Genomic DNA, 25,780 nt, shown 5'->3' with positions numbered 1-25,780 from the left:
GAGCCGGAGGTTCCAAGGAAAAGCGATTTCATTTTTTCTAAAAGAAAGTTTGAAGGTTCGAGTCATTCGAACTTTTCCAATAAAAAGAACAAGAAAGGCTTCAAAAGTGTTATAGTGTGAAGAAGGGTGCTTCCGGGGGTTTTGAGCCCACGTGTTATAATTGTAATCAAAGAGGACACATGGCTCGTGATTACACCAAGGCGTCGACCAAAGTCACTTGCTTTAAAATTAGTAAAGAGGGGCACAAGAGGCCGGAATGCCCCGATTTGAATAATGATAACGTTAAGCGGTTAGAGAAAGCGGCGGGTACGGCTAGGGGTTGCAACTATTTGATGATGAATGATGAAGCTAAGCAATCCAACGAAGTTGTCTCAGGTACTTTTATGGTTAACTCTAATCCGGCAAGGATTTTATTTGATAGTGGTACAAATTTGTCGTTTGTGTCTCCAAAATTTGTGCCTAAACTTGATAGACCGTTAGCTAAGTTAAGTTGTCCGGTAGAAGTTGAAATAGCGGACGGCAAGACGGTGCTAGTGGTTGATGTGTGTAAGAATTGTGACGTTGTTTTTAGTGCCGAAAACTTTAGAATTGATCTCATCCCTATGACTTTGGGCGATTTTGATATCGTTGTTGGTATGGATTGGCTCGATCGAAATAGAGCCGATATTTCATGCCATGAGAAATTTATCCGCGTGAAGACCCCAAGTGGGAGAGATTTAATTATTCACGGCGATAAATGAAGAAGACTTGTGCCAATATGTTCTTTTGCACGGGCACGTCGTTTTCTTGTTAGTGGTGGCATGGCTTTTCTTGCCCATGTTGTTGATACTCGTGACGAGCCACCACCTATTCGTGAAATTCCGGTGGTTAGTGATTTCGAAGATGTTTTTCCGGATGAGTTACGGGGTGTTTCGGCGGAAAGACAAGTTGAATTTCGTATTGAGTTGGTTCCGGGAGCTACTCCCATTGCTAAAACTCCTTATCGTTTAGCACCAATGGAAATGCAAGAGTTGTTAAATCAAACCCAAGAGTTGCTTGAGAAGGGTTTTATTCGACCGAGTGCTTCGCCGTGGGGTGCTCCGGTGTTATTCGTGAAAAAGAAGGATGGTAGTATGCGGATGTGTATCGACTATAGGGAGTTAAATAAAGTGATGATCAAGAATCGTTATCCATTGCCTCGGATTGACGATTTGTTTGACCAAATCCAAGGTGCGACGTATTTCTCTAAGATCGACCTACGGTCCGGCTATCACCAAATGCGGGTCCGTGAGGAAGATATTGAGAAAACGGCTTTTTGAACACGTTACGGGCATTTTGAGTTTGTAGTTATGCCTTTTGGTCTTACGAATGCACCGGCGGCATTCATGGATCTTATGAACCGGGTGTGCCAACCTATGTTGGACAAGTCGGTAATTGTGTTCATTGACGACATACTTGTTTATTCAAAGAGTATGAACGAACATGAACGTCATTTGCGCGAAGTATTGAAGACGTTACGAAAGGAGAAGTTGTATGCTAAGTTCTCCAAATGTGAATTTTGGTTAAGGAAAGTTCAATTCCTTGGTCACATTGTGAACAAAGACAGCATTCAAGTAGATCCGGGGAAGATAGAGACGGTGAAGAGTTGGAGACAACCGACTACGTCTACGGAGGTCCGAAGTTTTCTCGGATTGGCCGGTTATTATCGTCGGTTTATCCAAGACTTTTCTAAGATCGCTTCTTCATTGACAAAATTGACGAGGAAGAACGTGAGGTTTGTTTGGGAGAATGAGCAAGAAATTGCTTTTCAATTGTTAAAGGAGAAGTTATGTCAAGCTCTGGTGTTAGTTTTTCCGGAAGGGGTGGAAGACATGACGGTTTATTGTGATGCCTCGTTAAATGGACTCGGGTGTGTTCTAATGCAAAGAGGTAAAGTCATCGCTTATGCCTCTCGACAATTAAAGGAACACGAGACGAGATATCCGACTCATGATCTTGAGTTGGCGGCGGTTGTGCATGCGTTGAAAATTTGGCTCCATTACTTGTATGGTGTCAAGTGTACGATTTATTCGGATCATAAGAGTTTGAAACATCTCTTTAATCAACGAGATTTGAATTATCGTCAACGTAGGTGGATGGATGTGGTAAAAGACTATGATTGTGAGATACTTTATCATCTGGGCAAGGCGAATGTGGTCGCGGATGCGTTAAGTTGAAAGAGTCATCACCCGGCGTTACGATTGGGATTGTTACGTATGATTATTACTAACGATCTTCTTGAAAAACTTGGTGTGATTCAAATAGAGGCTTACGTTCACAACAAGCATGCGGAACGAATTGTGGGACAATCGGAATTCATTACAATGGGTTCGCGTGGTTTGTTGTCTTTTCAAGGAAGAGTGTGGGTGCCTAAGATGGGTGATATTCGACAAGTGCTACATGATGAAGCACATAAGTCAAAGTATTCCATTCACCCGGGCGCGACGAAAATGTATCTTGATTTAAGAAAAGATTATTGGTGGCCGGGCATGAAACGTGATGTTGTGAAGTATGTTGAGCAATGCGTCATGTGTTTGCAAGTTAAGGCCGAGCACCAAAAGCCGTATGGTAAGTTACAACCGTTAGAAATCCCGAAATAGAAATGGGAGCACATTACCATGGATTTCATCACAAAGTTACCTAAAACGGCGAGAACCCAGTTTGATTCGATTTGGGTTATTGTTGATCGACTGACGAAGAGTGCCTTATTTCTTCCCATTAAGGAAGCGATATCGTCGGAGACCTTGGCTAAGTTATTTATCAAGGAAGTCATCTCTCAACACGGTGTTCCTATATCTATTATTTCGGATCGAGATACTCGCTTTACATCTCGGTTTTGGGAAAAGTTTCACGAAGATATGGGTACGCAACTAAAGTTGGGCAAGGCGTATCATCCTCAAACGGACGGTCAAACCGAACGTACGAATCAAACTTTAGAAGATATGTTACGTGCGTGCATTATCGATTTTGGTGGTAGTTGGGACGAGCATTTGCCTTTGGTGGAATTCTCGTACAATAATAGTTATCATACTAGTATCGGGATGCCGCCATATGAGATGCTTTATGGGCGTAGATGTCGAACCCCAATTTGTTGGGGTGAAGTGGGACAAAAGGAAATCGGGAGTACCGATTTGGTTTTAGAGACGAATAGCAAGAATGATGTGATTCGAGAGCATTTGAAGAAGGTTCAAGATAGGCAAAAGTCGTATGCCAACAAATGTAGATGAACGATCGAATTTCAAGAAGGTGACATGGTGATGCTTAAGGTTTCGCCATGGAAAGGTATTATTCGATTCTGGAAACGAGGAAAGTTAGCTCCTCGGTTTATTGGACCATTTAAGGTTTTAGCTCGTGTTGGTGAAGTCGCGTATCGTTTGGAATTACCCGAAGAGCTTGCGGGGATCCATAATACATTTCATGTTTCCCATCTCCGTAAGTGTCTTGCGGATGATTCAGCTTGGGTGCCATTAGACGAGATTGAGCTAAAAAATAAGTTAGAGTACATCGAGAAACCGATTGCCATACTTGATGAGAAGGTCAAAAGGTTGAGACATAAAGAGGTTAGGACCTTTAAAGTTCAATGGCGTCGTAGTAAGGGTTCCGAGTTTACTTGGGAGCCCGAAGAGTTCGTGTTGGTTTATCTTCCTTCTTGCCATGCGGCTTGGATCGCGAGGACGCTCTCCGATTCAAGTGGGGGAGAGTTGTAACATCCCGTTTTCCCGTACGTATCGAAAGGTACTTACTTAATCATTTATACGTTTATAACTCGTTAGCTTATGCGTAAATGTATGAATATATGTGTGGATATATATATATATATATATATATATATATATATATATATATATATATATATATATATATATATATATATATATATATACATACATATATGTATACTTGATAATATGTGCATGTATAAGTTTAACCATGGGTTTTGATAGCGTTAAGTCTTGTGAGACCATTTTTAAAGGTTAGGCGAATATAGGAAGCGGGATTTAAGTGTACGAATTGAATAAAATCAAATTTTGCTTAAGGTTGTCAAGGTGTCCAGGTGACGGCTAATGCCGCGCCGCGACAAACTGGGCCGCGCCGCGACAAACTGGGCCGCGCCGCGACATATAAAGCATTTCCAGATCAGAAGCCAAGTTAACAGGGATAGTTTTTCCTTCGATACGTCGCGCCGCGACAAATGGGCCACGTCGCGGCATCCCTGCTGTTCTGACTCCGATTTCCACTCTATTTAAAAGGGTTTTAGGGGTAATTTGGTCTTTTTGCGTGGAGATCAGATTGGTGCATTAAATCACAACCACTTATTCATTTATTTCATTTCCTTTTCTCTTTTCTTTCCAATTTCTCTCCCAAAACACAAAACCCACTTAGTTTAATCTTGAGATTTGGAGTTGGAGATTTGTGAATCAAACCTAGGAGCGAGATTTAAAGTTGTTCTCCTTGTTACTAGCTACAAGAAGATAGTCTTGGTAAGTTCTAACTTTATGTTTTAAGTTTTAATTGGTTAATGGCTAGGGTTTGATTACTAGAGGTTTGTATGACCCATTTGAGGGTAAAATGGGTGGATTTTGGTTGTGTTGTTGTAATGAAACCCTAATAGCCACAACCTAGGGTTTTGGCCTTGTGATTTGAGGTTGTAAGTGTCAAATGGTGTTGTTAGTCACTAATGCACTTTAAGATTTAAGAAAGAAGTGTTAATGGGTAAGTTTGACTTGATTGTGAGTCTTGGCCATTTATGGGCGGTTGTGTGTAGTTGAGTCATTTAATGCAAATTGAGTCATTAAATGCTCAAGTGGGAGTATTGTGGTTAATCCCACTAATTGTGAAATTGAATGTGCACTTAATGATCTAGGTACATTGCGTTGAAGCTCGGAAGTGCTAAATCATCATCCTTGTGACAAGGTGAGTGGAATAATTATGCGTTCATGTATATGGTGTGTTTATTTGTGAATGTTATGGTATGAACCATGTGCCGGTAGTGCCATAACATGTGTGGGATGGGAGTGTGAACCACGAGCCGGTAGCACTATAAACTAAGATGTGAACCACGAGCCGGTAGTATCAAGTGTAAACCACGAGCCAGTAGCACTATAAACTAAGATGTGAACCACGAGCCGGTAGCATCGAGTGTGAACCATGAGCCGATAGCACTATAAACGAGTAAGACTCAAAAGCGTATGGTGTGAACCACGAGCCGGTAGCACCATAGCGTTATTGGTTAACCAGATTGAGATTGTTGTTTTGTTTAGCATATAATATATATTGAGTGAGTATATGGTAATGAAGTGGTGTGATAATGTACGACTTGTTAAGTGTTACGGGTATGTTGACATGCTATTTGAGTTACAAGTTCGTATGAGGTATTTGGTATTGTGATTGCAAATGGATAGGTTATATATATGAATGTATAATTATTGCATTCACTAAGCCTTGCTTACCCTCTCGTTGTTTACCATTTTATAGGTTCCGGCTTGGACAAGGGTAAGGGCATACGGTTGGATTAGTTGTCTCCCGTTTGTGTTGACAGGGGGGTGCTTTTTGGATAGCTTTTGAAGTGGCCTAACGTTTTGGGTAATTTAGTCCCAAACCATGCTCGAGTGTTGTTTGGATTATAAACTATCGTTGTAGTGGGTCAAATTTGTATTGAACTTAATTAATGGCCTTCGTGCGTTTTGTAAACATTTAAATTATTGTACGTTTAAATGGAACTTGTGGAATGGTTTACATATTTAATTGGCGCATAAATGTGTATTATATAAAAAAAAATAATTCGTATGGAATACGGGTTGGGTTGTTTCAACCCGGCATATCAAAGTAATAAATTCAAATTAGTAACGAAATATGTAGAGGTGCCTAGGGTAATTGATTGGGATCCTTTGGAAAGGGTCCAACTAGCTAACTCATTTAGGGAGCATCTGATCCAAAGGTATGGCAGTTCTTCTTTTACCGATTGGGAACGTCTATTCACCATTCGTAGACCTGTATATAAGGAATGATGTGTTGAGCTGATGAGTACTATAGCGTTAAATGTAGATGTAGATAGGTTAGATGATAGAAGTTTTCTTAGATTTATACTTGGCTGTAGGATGTACAAGATGTCCATGCTGGACATGGCCAGGGCTTTACAGATATATACGCCCGCTGAATTACTACTACCCGATTGTATGAATTTGATTTATCGTGGTGAAAGGGTAGATAGGAATTTTGATGCGAACGCCGTCTGGAGGCGTATGTCAGATTATAATGTTTTTGGGCCGGCAGGAACACATACGTACTTACATATTAACAGAGCCGAGCTTCGTATAATTCATAGATTTTTGGCTAACTCGATTACACAGAGAGCTCACAACAAGGAAAAATTGACCTTACATGATTTATTTTACCTAAAGTGTATTCGAGACCCAAGAGGCTTTGTTAATATCCCTTACTATGTTAGTTTTTCTTTGTCTAAGATGGTGGAAGGAATGCAGGAAGGGGGGATAATTGGAGGAGGTATTTTTGTTACTCTCATTGGAGAGTATTTGGGTGTAGATAAGGAACAAGGGGGTCCACTTTTGGAATGTAGGGAACAGGTTGAACCTTTAGGATTGAGGGTTTATGCTGGTGCTAAGGTATTAAAGAGTAGATGCAACCAGGCAATACCCTATGAAGGTAGTCATCCTCAGGTAGAGAGAGGCTCAGATGAGGAGATGGAGGAAGCGGATGACATTAGGGATGTCATTAGGGATGCTATGACTGATGTCTACCAGCGTGTAGATGAGGTAGATATGACAAACGCGGAGAGATTTCATCGGATGGAGCAGTGGCAAGCCCGGAATGATTACGAGCATTCCAGGCAACGACAGCATGATAGATGGGACTATCATCAGCGTCAGATTATGAGCCGGCTGTCACCTCAGGATCACTACGTTTCGACCCGACCCACTTACTATCCTCCACACCAGGCCGAGATGAGACCACCATATACTTTCTACGACCCTAACCAGGCATACCAGTACACCTATCACCAACCATGGAATCCGGACGACGACATGAACTGGAACCCCTATCCAGATTGATTTAGTTATGGTTGGTAATTTATATGATTTTTAATTTTTATTATTTTTGTTTATTTATGTTTAAACACATTATATTATGGTACTTTTATTGTAATGTTTAATATTTTTATTTGTTATACTAATGTTTCATATTTGATTTAAAAAGGGGATTTTAAGTCCCATTTTAAATTACCATGCATGTTTATATTTGTATTGTATGAGTTTTATTTCATGTACAAAACAGGGTAAAATAGCGCATTTTCAAAGACTGGCATTAAGTTCAGCAAAAGCTAGTACTTTTGACGACAAAACGAAAAACAAATATGATGTAACAACAAGACGGAATGAACAAATGATGTGCACCATTTATCATTCAACAAACAAACGCCAATATGTTTGGAAACTTTGGTAAAATTTAATCATTTTTCTATGCTAATCACCCTCAAAAATTTAAATTGTGAAGACCCGGAAATTTTTGACCAAATTTAAACTTAATCTTTAACGTTTCCAAAACGATAAGCAAAGTCTGTAAAGTTGAATCTCAAAATTTTTGAACTATTCAATTACCTTTCAATTGTTCTCAACGATTCACCAACAATTATAGGTAAATAGATACATATATATACCATAACTTGAAAACGTAACAAAGTGTTGAGTATATGATACTGTGCATTAAACTTATTGGTTTGATTATCTGATTGATATATTTAGATACAGAGTTAAAAGATTATACCATACGATTGAATTAAAAGATAATTATTTAGTCCCTTAAGGATTATGATATTATTACGGGTCTCTGTTGTAAGGTCCACGTTGATTTGGGAAATCATTCATTCTTAACGGTATTCGGAATAAATGGTAAAGTGTTTGTTTAAATAACGTAATTTGGACACATACAATAATAAGGAATATCAACTGTTGGAATTAGATATATGAATAACTTGCGATATGTATTTTAAAACGTGTTTATTAATATCGAAAATATATATTTAACAATACGATAAAATATAATATTAACTTGGTCATAAAAACAAATTATTATTATATATATATTAACAAATAGCGAGACGATGATTTATAGAAGTAAATGATCAAAATACTCGAAATTTTAAGATATACTTTGAGTGGTATAGTTTAGGGATAATTTAAGGCTATATTTTGACAAAGGTACGTGACACGAAATGTAAAATACAAGTTTTCTCAGCGTACGAAATGACATTTAAAAAACTGGAACCGAGACATAAGTCGAGTGATGACGTACGACTTATCGGAACAAAAATTACAAGTCAACTATGCATGTGAATTTAATATAATATATAATTAATTATATAAATTAAATATATTATATATATTATATAAAATTATGTCGACAAACAAAAAGTTAAAAGTTTGTGAGCTGGATCAGAGGGCCATGCGATCGCATGGCCTTGAAGCACAAATCCCATGCGATCGCATGGGGTACTTTTTCAGAAAAGGTTCTATAAATTGCACGATTTCAGTTCTGTTTTCTCACACTATTAATATTACTCCGTAAGTATTTATTATTATTATTTATATTATTATTATTATTATTATTATTATTATTATTATTATTATTAAGATTAATATTATTATTAATCTTATTATTATTAATATTATTAATTAGTATTATACATAAAATACTACGACGAGGTCTTGAGCGTGTCACTTTCAAAATGGTTTTCAAGCGGGATAGAGCTAAGAAAATTATGGGTAATGTTCGGGGGTATATTTATGAATCAAACCTAGTGTTTATCATCTCCGTTACGTCTACGTACTTTCCTACAATATTGAATCTCAATATTGATACGTAAGCAATCATATTTTATCTTTTATATATTAATTGCGTATCCATGTCTAGTGCTCGAGTATATATATTTATAAATACGTGTATGCTAAATTTCGTCGTTAAACAGTTTATAATGAATCACGAATTAATTACATATATTACTGGTAAAAGGTATATGATATACATATTTTTGGAAAGCTGACGAAAAATCAATAACTTTTCATTTAGATATCGAATAATTTCGATGAACGGATTAAAAGATATGATCAACTGAATTATGATTAACGTTAATTGAAATTGCTTTTGAATTTACAATTAAGATTTAAACAACTTGTTTACGAGATTGATAAATTGGATTTTTGAATATTACCAACCGAGTAAATGAATCCTTATATAAGGTACATCTCGTTTTGTTAAACAACTGTCAAAATTGACTTTTTGAAATGACTTTGGATAACTTTGTATGTCGATATCGAGCATTAGGATTATGATACACTATGACCTGACCTAGCTTGATAGACATTTATTGACCAACATATGTTCTCTAGGTTGAGATCTACGGTTATTTGGTAATCCGAGTTTCGGTCACATTTTGGTGAACGACTTTATATGCTGCTAAGGTGAGTTTCATTTGCTCCCTTTTTAATTGCTTTTGCAATCTATATTTTTGGGCTGAGAATACATGCACTTTATTTTAAACGCAATAGATACAAGTACATACTAAATTCTACACCGAGTTTGAACCAAACTTCCCTTAGCTTTGGTAACTAGTAACTGCCAGTTATAAGAACTGGTGGGCGCGAGTAGTTATATATGGATCCATAGGGCTTGATATCCCCGTCCAAGCTAGAGCGCAAGCCTTTTAACGGATGTATGCTATTTGAGAAGCATACACGTTGGTTTGCGTGTATTATTAAGATGATTATACAAAGGGTACAAATTATATATACGTTAAGTTTAGTTACCAGGGTGCTCAATTTCTTAGAATATTTTGATAAACGTTTCTGGATGAAACTACTGAAATCTTGTGATCCATCTTTATATACAGATTATGCGAAACATACAAACTATGAACTCACCAGCCTTTGTGTTGACACTTGTTAGCATGTTTATTCTCAGGTTCCCTAGAAGTCTTCCGCTGTTTGCTTATATGTTAGACAAGCTATGTGCATGGAGTTGTACATGGCATATTTTTCAAGGAAACGTTGCATTCACCAAATCATCACCATGTATCTTATTTTGACTGCATTGTCAACGGAAGTACTATTGTAAACTATTATTTACGGTGATTGTCTATATGTAGAAATCATCAGATGTCGAAAACCTTTGATTTAAATATTCATTTATGGTGTGCCTTTTCAAAAGAATGCAATGTTTACAAAACGTATCATATAGAGGTCAAATACCTCGCAATGAAATCGATGAATGACGTGTTTGTCCATATGGATTTGGAGCGATCGTCACAGTTGGTATCAGAGCATTGGTCCTAGTGAACCAGGTCTTGCATGAGTGTGTCTAACTGATAGTTGTTAGGATGCATTAGTAAGTCTGGACTTCGACCGTGTCTGCATGTTAAAAGTTTTGCTTATCATTTCTTGTCGGAAATTACCTGCTTATCATTCCTAGTCTAGACACGTTTTACTGCATTGATTGCATGAATAGTGTATAGACAAAATTCATATCTTAGCGTATTTGTTACTGTAAACTTTTTCTGACATCTTCCGAAAATTTCTCCATAATTTATGGAATTTGGTATTATATATACATATGTAAATTATGTATTGAAGAATACCAAACTAAATTCTATAATCTAATTCATATCAAAAATCATCTCCCTAATTATACAAGATGGATCCCGTATCTAGTTCAAATTCCTTAAACTCTGACAGCTATTCCGATATGGATATTCACCTGAATTCCGAAGACAGTGTAACTGGAATAGATCAACCAATTAGCCATCATCTATTCTGGATGAATTGGGGATGGGTTCGTAGCTTACTTAATTATTGGAGACAAGAAGAAGGCGATCCCTTCCATCCACCACATTGCCCTTTTGGCGAAGAACCTGAAGCACTTACCAGCGAACCTGTTCGAGACACCAGTTTCTCTCTCATTTCCAGAGTATCTCGTCACGATAATATACTATCTCAAATTCTGGATCTTATTCATCCGCTCATCCGAACCGCCAATCATCCTGGTGTAGTAGAAGAAGTCAACGAGCTTCGCGCTCGGGTAGTGGCTTTAGAGAATATGGTGCAAAGGTTACAAGCACCAGCAGCATCACCGGCATCAACAGTACCACCTACAACAACACCAACAGTACCATTACCACCACCAACAACATCCGCATCGCAAACCTCAACTTCACAATCTGTTCCACGAGCACTAACATCCTTCACCGAGGAATATCAATAAGAATAAATAATGAAGTATCGATTACATTAGCGAAATACTCCGCAAAGATTATGTAATCTTTAATGTTTTAGAGATTAATCATTTCTAAGTCAAGCTAAAAATTAAATGAGCTTAATATGATATTAAATCATTAAATCTGTGTTACATCTGAAGAAAATATACATACATATATTTTCATAAAGACGGTAATAAAAATTCTTTTGTACAAAGTATTAATTGTGAAATCTTTAACGGGTAGGTAATACCCGAGAAATATATAAGTTCGCAATTAATATGTTACACTGTACATTCTTCAACTTTGATTCAAAAATTATTAACTATGCTCACAGCGATATACAATCGTTTCCATACAAATTCAATTACATATTCTGATATTGACAGAGCAGAATCTAAGTCAAGATTTAACAAGTGACATCATTCTTAGATCTCTACATCTTTCAAAGCTATACTTTGACTTCAAAACGGTGAAAGATCCTTTAGCATTGTTATTACCGAAAATAATCTTGCAATTTCTTTTCAAAGTATCCAGTTTTATCACACTTCCAACCAGACAACTTCAACTTTTCAGATTAAGCCTTATTGTAACCTTGATATATACGTTTTGTTACTGGGGAACCTTTCATGTTCCACCACATTAGCAGTAAATTTACCAAACAACTTTATTAATCCTTGACCTTTCGAAAAATCCTTATACTCATTGAAACCCTATCATGTACTCATCCACATCTTGTAACAATAATTTCCATACCAACCACCGGGAATTAGCAATCAGTATTTTGAATCTCGCATCATTTTCTACGACAACAGTTATATATATATAACATCTATCTTCTAGACTTACATACTTCGAATGTGAAGTTTCTGAAAAACACCCCAAACTACGAAACTAATTCTCCGAATTTTGGAAAAATGCTGATGAAGCAGCAAAAACTGTAAACGACTTTAACAGTCGAAAGTTTGATGATAAAGAGTAGTGTGTTGGAAAAGCACAGAAAAAGAGAAGGTTTGGAACTGGAAAACGGGTTGAGCAAAGTATGAAGGAAGCTGTAGACAAATCACAAGGACGAAATCTACCTTCAAAGAATCCAAATGATTCAGTGTCTGCTGAAACCATTAGTAAGAACCTTACTTCTTATTCTAAACCTTCACAGACAGATTTTCCGCATCATCCTCTGATATTAGAAATTCTAAGATATCATCGTATCTTCCATTATAAATATCCTCCATATTTCTGAAGATATTTTCATAACTATTCTTATCTGAAATCATTTATCTCTTCACGCTATCTGTATTACATCATAAAAGAAACTATTTTAGTTTCTAATTTTTGAAAATTTCGAAAAATGGATGTTTTTGAAGTAGTGTTAGGAATTGAAGCATGAGTTAGTATAATATAATGACACTTGATCAACGTGATTATATTACAGTAAGTCATGCTAAGTTTCTAAATGGAACGTGATGGTTCACAGACCATATTGTCATCATGTGCCATGTTACACGACTCTTACATTCTACCTCATCTCCAAACATATTAAGAACATATCTTCTTGATAGTTCTATTTTTTTCGGATATTCTGATAATTTGACAAATCAAGATCGTGTCATCACAATTTCCTTCTTAGAACATTAATTATGTTCATTCCGAAATTCATATCTACGAATTCTGGACTATTATCCGCTTGACTTAAAGTCGGGAAGAGAAAACAAAAGCATGAAGCTTCAAAATATTAATGGAAGTATAAATCACAGTAAATTAGAGAGAGTATTAACTGTGGATGTCAATGATTATGGAAAGAAAGAAGAAACCCAACAACCACCCAGAGATTATAAACCATATATATCGATGAATATAGCAATATAAAGACAAGGGAGGACTAAAAACACTATAAAACCAAGACTATAGTAGAAGTGAATAGATTCTTCTGGCGGCAGATGGAAAAGAAGAATGACAGATATGAAAGTTAGGAGTATATCAAGAATCAGAACTGGATGAAGCATTTCACAATATTTTGGAAGTATGAAATAAGAAAGAAGATTATAGGAGTGGTGAAAATAAATGAAACGGAAGAGGTTAATTTATAGCAAAATATCAGACATAGCAATTGAGGCAGATTACGCATTTAATCAAAGGAAATCCTAATTTCCTTAAATTCCGAAGAATCAAATCTTATTTAAATTATGAAGATTTTCTATTCCTTAAATTCCGGAAATCAATCGTTACTACATCAAGAGATAAGACGAATCTCTATTCTCCATTTCACTCTATTACGATAACATCTCTCATACGCTTCGAGTAATCGGATTGTTTTATCCGTATTATTCAATGGTGATAAAATTCTATTTACCAACTCATATTCGTCATGAAAACATTTTTATTGTCAGCCATGACGACCTCACTCAAATTTCGGGACGAAATTTCTTTAACGGGTAGGTACTGTGATGACCCGGAAATTTTTGACCAAATTTAAACTTAATCTTTAACGTTTCTGACACGATAAGCAAAGTCTGTAAAGTTGAATCTCAAAATTTTTGAACTATTCAATTACCTTTCGATTGTTCTCAAGGATTCGCCAACAATTATAGGTAAATAGATACATATATATACCATAACTTGAAAACGTAACAAAGTGTTGAGTATATGATACTGTGCATTAAACTTATTGGTTTGATTATCTGATTGATATATTTAGATACAGAGTTAAACGATTATGCCAAACGATTGAATTAAAAGATAATTATTGAGTCCCTTAAGGATTATGATATTATTACGAGTCTCTGTTGTAAGGTCCACGTTGATTTGGGAAATCATTCATTCTTAACGGTATTCGGAATAAATGGTAAAGTGTTTGTTTAAATAACGTAATTTGGTCACATACAATAATAAGGAATATCAACTGTTGGAATTAGATATATGAATAACTTGTGATATGTATTTTAAAACGTGTTTATTAATATCGAAAATATATATTTAACAATACGATAAAATATAATATTAACTTGGTCATAAAAACGAATTGTTATTATATATATATTAACAAATAGCGAGACGATGATTTATAGAAGTAAATGATCAAAATACTCGAAAGTTTAAGATATACTTTGAGTGGTATAGTTTAGGGATAATTTAAGGCTATATTTTGACAAAGGTATGTGACACGAAATGTAAAATACAAGTTTTCTCAGCGTACGAAAGGACATTTGAAAAATCGGAACCGGGGCATAAGTCGATTGATTACGTACGACTTATCGGAACAAAAATTACAAGTCAACTATGCATGTGAATTTAATATAATATATAATTAATTATATAAATTAAATATATTATATATATTATATAAAATTATGTCGACAAACAAAAAGTTAAAAGTTTGTGAGCTGGATAAGAGGGCCATGCGATCGCATAGCCTTGAAGCACAAATCCCATGCGATCGCATGGGGTACTTTTTCAGAAAAGGTTCTATAAATTGCACGATTTCAGTTCTGTTTTCTCACACTATTAATATTACTCCGTAAGTATTTATTATTATTATTTATATTATTATTATTATTATTATTTTTATTATTATTATTATTATTATTATTATTATTATTATTATTATTATTAAGATTAATATTATTATTAATCTTATTATTATTAATATTATTAATTAGTATTACACATAAAATACTACGACGAGGTCTTGAGCGTGTCACTTTCAAAATGGTTTTTAAGCGGGATAGAGCTAAGAAAATTATGGGTAATGTTCGGGGGTATATTTATGAATCAAACCTAGTGTTTATCATCTCCGTTACGTCTACGTACTTTCCTACAATATTGAATCTCAATATTACGTAAGCACTCGTATTTTATCTTTTATATATTAACTGCGTATCCATGTCTAGTGCTCGAGTATATATATTTATACATATGTGCATGCTAAATTTCGTAGTTAAACAGTTTATAATGAATCACGAATTAATTACATATATTACTGGTAAAAGGTATATGATATACATGTTTTTGGAAAGCTGACGAAAAATCAATAACTTTTCATTTAGATATCGAATAATTTCGATGAACGGATTAAAAGATATGATCAACTGAATTATGATTAACGTTAATTGAAATTGCTTTTGAATTTACAATTAAGATTTAAACAACTTGTTTACGAGATTGATAAATTGGATTTTTGAACATTACCAACCGAGTAAATGAATCCTTATATAAGGTACGTCTCGTTTTGTTAAACAACTTTCAAAATTGACTTTTTGAAACGACTTTGGATAACTTTTGTATGTCGATATCGAGCATTAGGATTGTGATACACTATGACCTGACCTAGCTTGATAGACATTTATTGACCAACATATGTTCTCTAGGTTGAGATCTACGGTTATTTGGTAATCCGAGTTTCGATCACATTTTGGTGAACGACTTTATATGCTGCTAAGGTGAGTTTCATTTGCTCCCTTTTTAATTGCTTTTGCAATCTATATTTTTGGGCTGAGAATACATGCACTTTATTTTAAACGCAATAGATACAAGTACATACTAAATTCTACACCGAGTTTGAACCAAAAATCCCTTAGCTTTGTTAACTAGTAACTGCCAGTTATAAGAACTGGTGGGCGCGAGTAGTTATATATGGATCCATAGGGCTTGATATCCCCGTCCGAGCTAGAGCGCTAGCCTTTTAACGGACGTATGCTATTTGAGAAGCGTACACGTTGGTTTGCGTGTATTATTAAGATGATTATACAAAGGGTACAAATTATATATACGTTAAGTTTAGTTACCAGGGTGCTCAATTTCTTAGAATATTTTGATAAACGTTTCTGGATGAAACTACTGAAATCTTGTGATCCATCTTTATATACAGATTATGTGAAACATACAAACTATGAACTCACCAACCTTTGTGTTGACACTTGTTAGCATGTTTATTCTCAGGTTCCCTAGAAGTCTTCCGTTGTTTTCTTATATGTTAGACAAGCTATGTGCATGGAGTCGTACATGGCATATTTTTCAAGGAAACGTTGCATTCACCAAATCATCACCATGTATCTTATTTTGACTGCATTGTCAACGGAAGTACTATTGTAAACTATTATTTACGGTGATTGTCTATATGTAGAAATCATCAGATGTCAAAAACCTTTGATTTAAATATTCATTTATGGTGTGCCTTTTCAAAAGAATGCAATGTTTACAAAACGTATCATATAGAGGTCAAATACCTCGCAATGAAATCGATGAATGACGTGTTTGTCCATATGGATTTGGAGCGATCATCACATAAATTGTTACTGATTTCTTGCAAATGAGGGCATTGCAAGATCTTAAGTGTGGGAAGGGGTTAAATTCTTTCGGATTTTTAAAATTTTAACTTATACACTTGGTTACCATTAAAAATACTAGTAAAGCAGTAGTTGTATTAGAATCTAGTGCTCTCTGATAATAAAGAACAGCCCTAGTCTTATATACTGACTACCCAATTCTAGTAAAAATTTTCAAAATTTTCAAATAAATGAATTCAAAATCATATTTAGACATGTTTATGAATGATAGAACTAGGTGTTAACACCGAAATTATTGTTACCTCGGAAAGGACATAAATTGAGAAACAACCCAAAATGTTAGAATTCATTTAAAATGGAATAGAGGACAATAAAAAGGCAAATAAAAGAAAATAAAAGCCAAGTCTGGGAAAATTTACCAAGTTATTTAAAACATATATCACATATTTTTGTACAAATAACTGAAGATACTTTTGCTTTGGACTAATCTAAACAGTTTTACCCAATTTACTGTAATATATTTGAAAGAAAGATGGATCTACACGATGAATCAATTCCATCATTAAAAAGAAGTAAAGTCCTCCGAAAAAGAAACGCGCTTCTTGATTTAGGTCATGAAGTTGTCGTCCAGACCAGCTGTAGGTTGACGAAAAATCTAGAAAAGTCATCACTAAAATCAGCAGGAAATCCACGGACCTCAGCATCAAACAGGGTCGCCAAGTGGTCAGACTTATCCTAACCATGAGAGGATCTGTCTCGTAAAATGGGGAGGACGCCGTGCAAATTAGCTTGATAAGACTAATGAATCAGATCCCCAGAAAGGATAATCTCCTTAAAGATTAAAAATCAGCTTTTAAAACTGATATTACTCAATCCTAGAGATTGACCTTAAAGATTGAGAATTACAAACTCATGGAATTCGATGATATCTAAACTCGAGCTTGAACGAGAAAATATTTTGATCAAAATTACAAACCGATTTATTTTCTGAAAACCCTATTTTTAATGCGTTCATTACCATTGAACGTAAAATCCTAGGAATTCAACTGGAATTCATTAGGTCACCTGAACCAAATCGGGTGTCAACCGTAAGAACGGTGGTTGCATAGTATGGTCAAAGACAGGACCTTATGCCATACCGAAAAAACTATAGGGTGAGCTTTACTATTGCTCCTACCAAAGATAGTAATTGCATCCGACACATTATAGACCATAATTAAAAGCATGTCAGGGGACATTGCCTTAACAGTTGCTTGTTCAATGCTTTCCTTTACAACTGGACTATAGTTTACCGAAAGGTAATATACAGAGAAAGTAAACTGGACGTGTGCTTTCCCAATACAAGGTTAGCAAGTGGGTGACACAAAACCGCAAGTTTTGAGCTAAGTTTTCAAATCTGAAACCCACAAAACCCACAAAAACATTTTGCAAACACTGGTAAAGGGTTATTCCGGAAAACTTATCTAGGGTAAAAGCTAGATTTAATTTTCAAAAGATCAAATATTTTTATAAAGATCCAATTTCATAAAGGATCTAAATTTTCATAGTTATGTGGGACTGTAACCCACATCGTTACTACCATTGTTTATACCGCCGTATAGAAATCACTGATGTACAAAGTGTGAAGAATAAAGAAGTGATTCTAGTATTTTTATTTCAAGAATATATTGCTTGAGGACAAGCAACGCTCAAGTGTGGGAATATTTGATAATGCTAAAAATGAACATATATTTAATAGCATTATCCCTCAAGAAAGACAAGATTTTAGTTGCAATTGTTCTACGTACAAGTGATATTCGTTTAAATAATAAAAGGTGAAGGCAAAAGACAGATTCGACAAATTGAAGACGCAAATGACCAAAAAGCTCAAAAGTACAAAGTACAATCAAAGTGGTTCCAATTATTAATAAGAAACGTCTCAAAATTAAAAGAGTACAAGACGCGAAACGCAAAATACAAGATATTAAATTGTACGCAAGGACGTTCAAAAAACCAGAACCGAGACCAGAGTCAACTCTCAACGCTCGACGCAACGGACTAAAAATTACAAGTCAACTATGCACATAAATATAATATAATATTTAAATAATTCTTAAAATTATTTATATATTATATATATTTATATAAATCGTCGGTAGAATGCAAACAAAGACATGTGACCTGGAAAAGCTGGCCATGCGATCGCATGGCCTGGAAGACAAAAATGCATGCGATCGCATGGTGAACAGGGACAGGTCTGGTCCTATAAAGTTCGCGAGTTTTGGACAAAATTTTACACCATATATCCATCATCTCTCTATCTCACTCACGTATATATATATATATATATATATATATATATATATATATATATATATATATATATATATATATATATATATATTATAATTTTAATTTTAATTTTAAATTCTAATAATAAGGGTATGTTAGCGAATGTTGTAAGGGTGTAAGTCGAAATTATGTCCGTGTAACGCTACGCTATTTTTAATCACTATAAGTTATGGTTAATGTTATTTTTAAATTAATGTCTCGTAGCTAAATTATTATTATGCTTATTTAATGCTGAAATAATCATGATGTTGGGCTAAATATTAAAATTGGGTAATTGGGCTTTGTACCATAATTGGGGTTTGGAAAAAAGAACGACACTTGTGGAAATTAGACTATGGGCTATTAATGGGCTTTATATTAACTAAATGATACCTCGTTAATTTAATATATAGACTTATAATTTGACGTATTTATATATAATCATATACGCTTGACTGGGTACGGTGGGCGGGATATCTATAAATACCAATAATTGTTCATTTTACCGGACACGGAACTGGATTAATAGTTAATAGACTTGTTGAAACAGGGGTGGATTACATTCAAGGGTAATTGGTGTAATTGTTAACAAGTAGTAAAACCTTGGTTTACACGCAGTCAATAACCTGATGTATTTATTAAACAAAGTATTAAGACCTTGTTACAATTCGAATCCCCAATTAGTTGGAATATTTGACTTCGGGAATAAGAATAATTTGACGAAGACTTTCGCACTTTATGATTATGACTGATGGACTATTATGGACAAATCCGTATGGAAATATCGAATAATCCAGGACAAAGGACAATTAACCCATGGGAATAAACTAAAAACAACACGTTGAACATCATGATTATAGAAGTTTAAATAAGCATAATTCCTTTATTTCATATTTAATTTCCTTTATTTCATATTTAATTGCACTTTTAATTATCGCACTTTTTGTCATTGTATTTAATTGCACTTTTAATTATCGTACTCTTTAATTGTCGTACTTTTTATTTATCGCATTTTCATTATCGTTATTTACTTTACGCTTAAAATTAAGTTATATTTATTTTTAATATTTTACATTAGGTTTTAACTGCGACTAAAGTTTTAAAATCGACAAATCGGTCATTAAACGGTAAAAACCCCCTTTTATAATAATAATAATATTACTTATATATTTTTGTATTTTTACAAATATAAAATATATAGCGTTAAACTTGGCTAGATCCCTGTGGAACGAACCGGACTTACTATAAGTGTTGTAGCAAGGTTTAGGTATATCTATTCTATAAATAAATAAATAAATATCTTGTGTAAAATTGTATCGTATTTAATAGTATTTCCTTGTAAAAATATAACTATTTCGTACACCACCTCGCACACATCATATAGTATAGAGTAGCAAGTTGCACAACTATGTTTATATTGTTGATAATTACCTTGATTAGTAGCTATGTTGTACAGTTGATCGTATTTAAGGTTGTCATGCTTTTAGTAGTATTAGTTGCCTATAGCAGTAGTAGTTGACTGGTTGTATGTGCACAAGTTGTTGTTTGAACCTTGATCTGTTAGGTTCAGCTCAGAGAGGTCAACCTAGTTGTGGTTGGGTCTAGTTGGCTACTGTTTGTTGAGTATAGTGCTGAACGACGCATCGCCTGCATGTGGATGACTATACTGGAGATTCAGTATTAAAGACCATCGGTAGATGCTAGACTGATCAGCTAATGGTCGTGTGCCCGTACAATCCGCCGATCCTCTAGTTGGAGCAAAGTTGCTAGTTGCTAGTTGTTGTATAACGACCCTCATTTTTCGATTCTATATTTTTTCAATATTAAATGCCCAAACAATAAAATTTAAACTTAATGATTAAACTTTAATCAATAATTGTTAAGTATTAATAATTATAAAGCATATTAATTAACTTTGTGTAATAATTGACAAATTAATAAAAGGTAAAAATGACGAGCTAATAAACTTTCGTGAACAAAATAAATAACCTTAAACCTTGTACACTTAAATGATTAAACTTGGATACTTAAAGAACCATTTAAACTAATCATAAGATCAAGGGCTAAAGTGAAAAAGTTCCAAACTCTTCCATGTAGCCCTAGCTGAAATTTTAAAAAAGGGTGAAATGACCTTTTTACCCCTCTCAAAATCGGCCACCATCACCCCTCCTTAAGCCCTAACTTGTTCCCTAAGTATTCCTAACAAAACCCTAATTCTAGATTTTTCTAATCTCACCTATAAATAGGGACCTAGGCTAATGCATTTCTTGTACCAAAACATTCTTACAATCTTCTCTCAAAAGTTACAATCTCTCTCACTCCCTCTATTGGAATTCGGATAAGAACACCACCACCATCTTCAAGTGATCTTCAAGTGATCTTCAAGTAATCTTCAAGTGATCTTCATCGTGTTCTTCGTGTTCATCAAGATCTTCAAGGTGTTCTTGATTTTTGGAGTGCTTTGATTTTCATCTTCAAGTTTTTCTTCTTGTTTTCTTGTTAATCTTCATCATACAGCAATAAGGTATAACCCTAGATCTAAAACTTTTAAATTCTATCTTTTAATTCATGTTTATGTTCATAATCATGTTCATGTTCTTGATCTTATTCATAATCATATTCATATTGTTCAAAAAAAATATAAATATATGCATATACATACACGACATATACATACATATTTAAAAAAAAATGTCTAGATCTTAAAAACCTTAAAAGATTCACCAAGATTATGTTAATGTGTTTATAATTGGAAAGTATATACACATTACCTATATATATATATATATATATATATATATATATATATATATATATATATATATATATATAACTATAAAAAAATAATATATATACATATATACGGCTATATATATACAAATATATATATATATATATATATATACATACATGTACACGATACATATACATATATACATATTAAATATATATATATATATATATATATATACATGTACACGATACATATACATATATACATATTAAATACTTAAAACCCTAATACTACTTAAACATTTATTATATAACCCTAATTACATAATAATCATTACCTAATCATTTTTTAATCATTAATCATTACTTTACTAAACCCTACTCATTTATTTATTATTAAAACCTAACTACTCTAATTAATTAAAACCCTAATATTACTACTTATACTACATACTACTTAACACTTATACACTTATACTACTACTAACACTTATAATATACTACTTATACTATAATACTTATATTATAAAACTATGACCTACGATTATAATAGTCATTCACGATAGCGTGAAATTTCTCGAATGTCGACGCTGCTTAAGGCCTAGGGTGATCCTTGGTACCACTATGGGACGCTTGTGGATCTCGAATGCCAAACTTAGATTTTGGTCAAGAAATCCTGGGCCAACCGGTAACAATTGGTCATTCTAGTGACTCGGCGGTGGCATAGATGTTTGGGTATGGTGCACAATATCAAACCCAACTGTAGTAATCATGCACTCACTTAGTTACTTTCACACTTAATAAGTGGTAGACTTATTAAGGACAACTCACTAGTGTTCAACACTAACTTCCTAAAAATGGAAACTTACTAAAAGTGGAAACTTACTAGGAATGGGAACTTAGTAAAATGAACTATACTTAAACACTTGCATAATTAAACCTAAATTTAGGCAAAACATTTAACTACTCTTAAATGTCATTAGGTTGACTTTCTGCTCATATTCATCTAACTCTTTTATTCCGAGGAATAACGACTCTTCTCCTACTTACTAAGGTGAACTCATAGCCCCACTCTTTATTGCTAGTAATTTATTTTAACTTACTGGGGTGAGACACATGCTACTTTTACTATTTACAATTTAGACACAAGTACCAACTGTTAAACTATGCTATACCTGGCTATGTCCTGCAAAGTCGCTACAGTGATATTTTTAATTGCTCGTTAAATGCATTCTTAATTATTGGGGGTAGGCCAATCGGGAGTAACATCCCCGATACATTTGACTAAGTCTTTGTATTACTTAATAATGAAATTAAACCGACAAGGACAGAACAACTTGTCATTTGGGCAAACTTTAAACGTTTAGTCTAAATATCACAAACTGGCATAACTTTTTGATCTGCGAGATCAACTTTATAAACGAAAATCTTGTGGTCTAAAACAACGGTCAAACATATTTATTAAACCTATGATTTCACTCAACCATTTTTGGTTGACACTTTAGCATGATTTGTCTCAGGTGCTGATTGATCAAGTTTACTTACCTACTACTTATGTGATGCTACTTGAACCTAGGATCAAGAACTATCGCATTTATTATTCTTGCATTTGAAACATTTACTTTATTGTAATTTCAATTCTTGTAACGACATTTCATTTTCCGCTGCGTACTCAATAAAGTTTGTTTTTATCATATAGTATTGTTCTCATATTATAATATGTTGGTTTATTTGATATTAAGTCACATTTCACCCAGGCCCTAACTGGAGGTGTGATAGTGGTATCAGAGCATAACCAGGCTATTATAGAGAACCAAGATTGCATCTTTATGTGTGCCTTTCTTGCTAGCTGGGGTGCCTTAGCAATCTAGGAAACTATAACCTTTTCTGCCTTAGACTTAAAGCACTTAGGATTGTCTTATAATCTTAACAATTTTACCTTAATAATCTTGGCTTAAGATTCTAATCAAAGTCTCTTTCCTAATGTTAGGATGTCAAGCTCAAGCGTTAATCAACCAAACAAAGCAACTCTCTTCAAACCATCTGAAGTAGTGGCTCACTTCAAACCTACCAACGAAGTACGTACTGGATACTCTTCAACTGCAAGACCAGTCCGAAGTCCTCTTTATGGTCCTGCCTCACCACCATTGAATTATAGCCCAAATACTATCCCAAATTCACATGGGTCTCCCGAATACTACCCGACCCCGTGAACTGAAGACAAGGGAAAACGTCCTGAGGAAACTGGTCCATCCAGGAAAAGAGCCCAATCTCCTTTTTATGATAATGATGCTAAGTATGAGATAATGAACCTGTGAAAGACTACCGAAAGGAAGTTGGAAGGTTTGCTTCGCCACGTGGCAAGAGTTGAGGTTCGAATGGACGAGAAAGACCGCGAAGTTAAGAAACTGGTGGAAGAGAATTCTAAGCTAAAAAAAAGAGTTGATGATACTGAGATATGAAGAAGAACGCAACACCCGCTGGGGAAAGCAGTCACTTGCTTATCTCAAGGAGGATGTTGACTTCCGAATGAAGATGGAGAGAAGTCGAGTTGATAAGCAGCTTTCTCTAAAGGAGTACGACAACAACACAGTCAACAGTCGTGTTACTAACCTCTATGATAACCTCGAGTATCTCTATGAGAAAAAAAGAGAAGAACGAGAAAATAGAGAAGTTTATGAAGGAGGCTGAGAAGAAGAAGTGAACCCGACTTTGTTTTGTTTTTCCATTCTTTTATTTCCTAATTATGTAAAGGCTTTGCCTACAAACTATTCTTATATTCAACTTGTGTAGTAAAAAGGCTTATTTAATGCCTCGTTTCTAATAATATAAAGTGTTTTATCTATATCATGTTGATATCAATACTTTATCTTTATCATACTTGTAATTGTTCCAAACTTATATCTTGTCAACTTATCAAACTTATGTCCACTTCTATGTAGTGACATCATGGTTCGTCCAGCTGCACCTACCGTTAACAACATTGTGTTGACCAATGAGCAATTTCAACAGTTACATGCTGCCGCCCAAGGCAACGTCCAAGCTAATCATGTTAACCCTCAACCAAAACCTTGTTCTTACAAGGACTTTATGAACTGCAATCCTCCCGCTTTCAAGGGAAGTGAAGAGGCCGGTAAACTAGTCCACTGGTTTGAAAAACTAGAGTCCATCTTCCGTGTATGCAACTGCGGGGACAATGACCGAGTTAAATATGCCACTAGTTCATTAGCTGGCAATGCTATGACTTGGTGGACCGCTCATGCTAAGTCTGTGGGAATCGATAATTCTAATACAACTCCATGGGATGAACTTAAAAACATGATGGTTAATAAGTTTTGTCCTAGAAGTCAAGTCCAAAAGCTTGAAGCCGAGTTCAGGGAACTCAAAGTTAAAGGTACCGACATTGAAAGCTACACTAATCGTTTTCTCAAGCTTTCTACCTTGTGTCCTGAAATTTTTCCCACTGAGCCAAGAAGGATCGAAAGGTATATTGAAGGTCTCCCTGAGGATGTTCAGGGAAATGTTATCGCTGCTGAGAAAGTTACCCTTGATGCCGTGATTCTCATGGCTCAAAATCTGATGATGGCCAAAAGAAGAAGAGCTTTGGCTAGTAAGCAAGTTGATACTAAGAGTAGTGATGGTAAAAGAAAATTTGAACCATCTTAAGGTTCGACTTAGAATGTTAGTGAGAAGCCTGCGGATAGTAAAAGGATGAATTATAAAGGTACCTATCCTTTTTGTGTTCGTTGTGAGAGGCACCACCCAGGGCGGTGCACAGCTACTTGTTCTTTATGTAAGAAAGTGGGACATGTAGCTAAGACTTGTAAGACTCCTCCGAAAGATAAAGCTGTTGTTCCTGCTAAAGCTCCTCCTACTTATTACACTTATGGGGAAAAGGGACACATTAGTCCAAATTGCCCTAAGAAGAAAGATACTCCCGCTACTGGAGCCAATACTACTGCTGTAAAGGGGCGTGCATTTGTTATTACTGCTGCTGAAGCTCGAGAAGAAGATGAGGTCATCACGGGTATGTATCTTGTCAATAATTGTTACGCAACTATTTTATTCGATACGGGTGCCGATAAGAGTTACGTGTCTAATGAATTTTGCACCTTATTCACCGAAACGCCTCAACCCTTAGAAACTAAATGATTAGTGGAAGTATCCAATG

The 25,780-nt window shown here is 34.8% G+C and overlaps 1 protein-coding gene across 1 annotated transcript; it reads left to right on the top strand.

Moving 5' to 3' along the window:
* Positions 1-24,699: 24,699 nt before the first annotated feature.
* LOC139901520 (uncharacterized) lies at positions 24,700-25,275 on the top strand. The gene has a single exon (XM_071884222.1). It carries the CDS (start codon positions 24,700-24,702, stop codon positions 25,273-25,275), a length of 576 nt encoding a protein of 191 aa, XP_071740323.1.
* Positions 25,276-25,780: the final 505 nt, after the last annotated feature.

This window comes from Rutidosis leptorrhynchoides, chromosome 3 (assembly GCF_046630445.1).
Source record: "Rutidosis leptorrhynchoides isolate AG116_Rl617_1_P2 chromosome 3, CSIRO_AGI_Rlap_v1, whole genome shotgun sequence".
Taxonomy (NCBI): Eukaryota; Viridiplantae; Streptophyta; class Magnoliopsida; order Asterales; family Asteraceae; genus Rutidosis; species Rutidosis leptorrhynchoides.
Note: the sequence above shows the minus strand (reverse complement) of the source record. Positions and strands in the feature narration are given on the sequence as shown.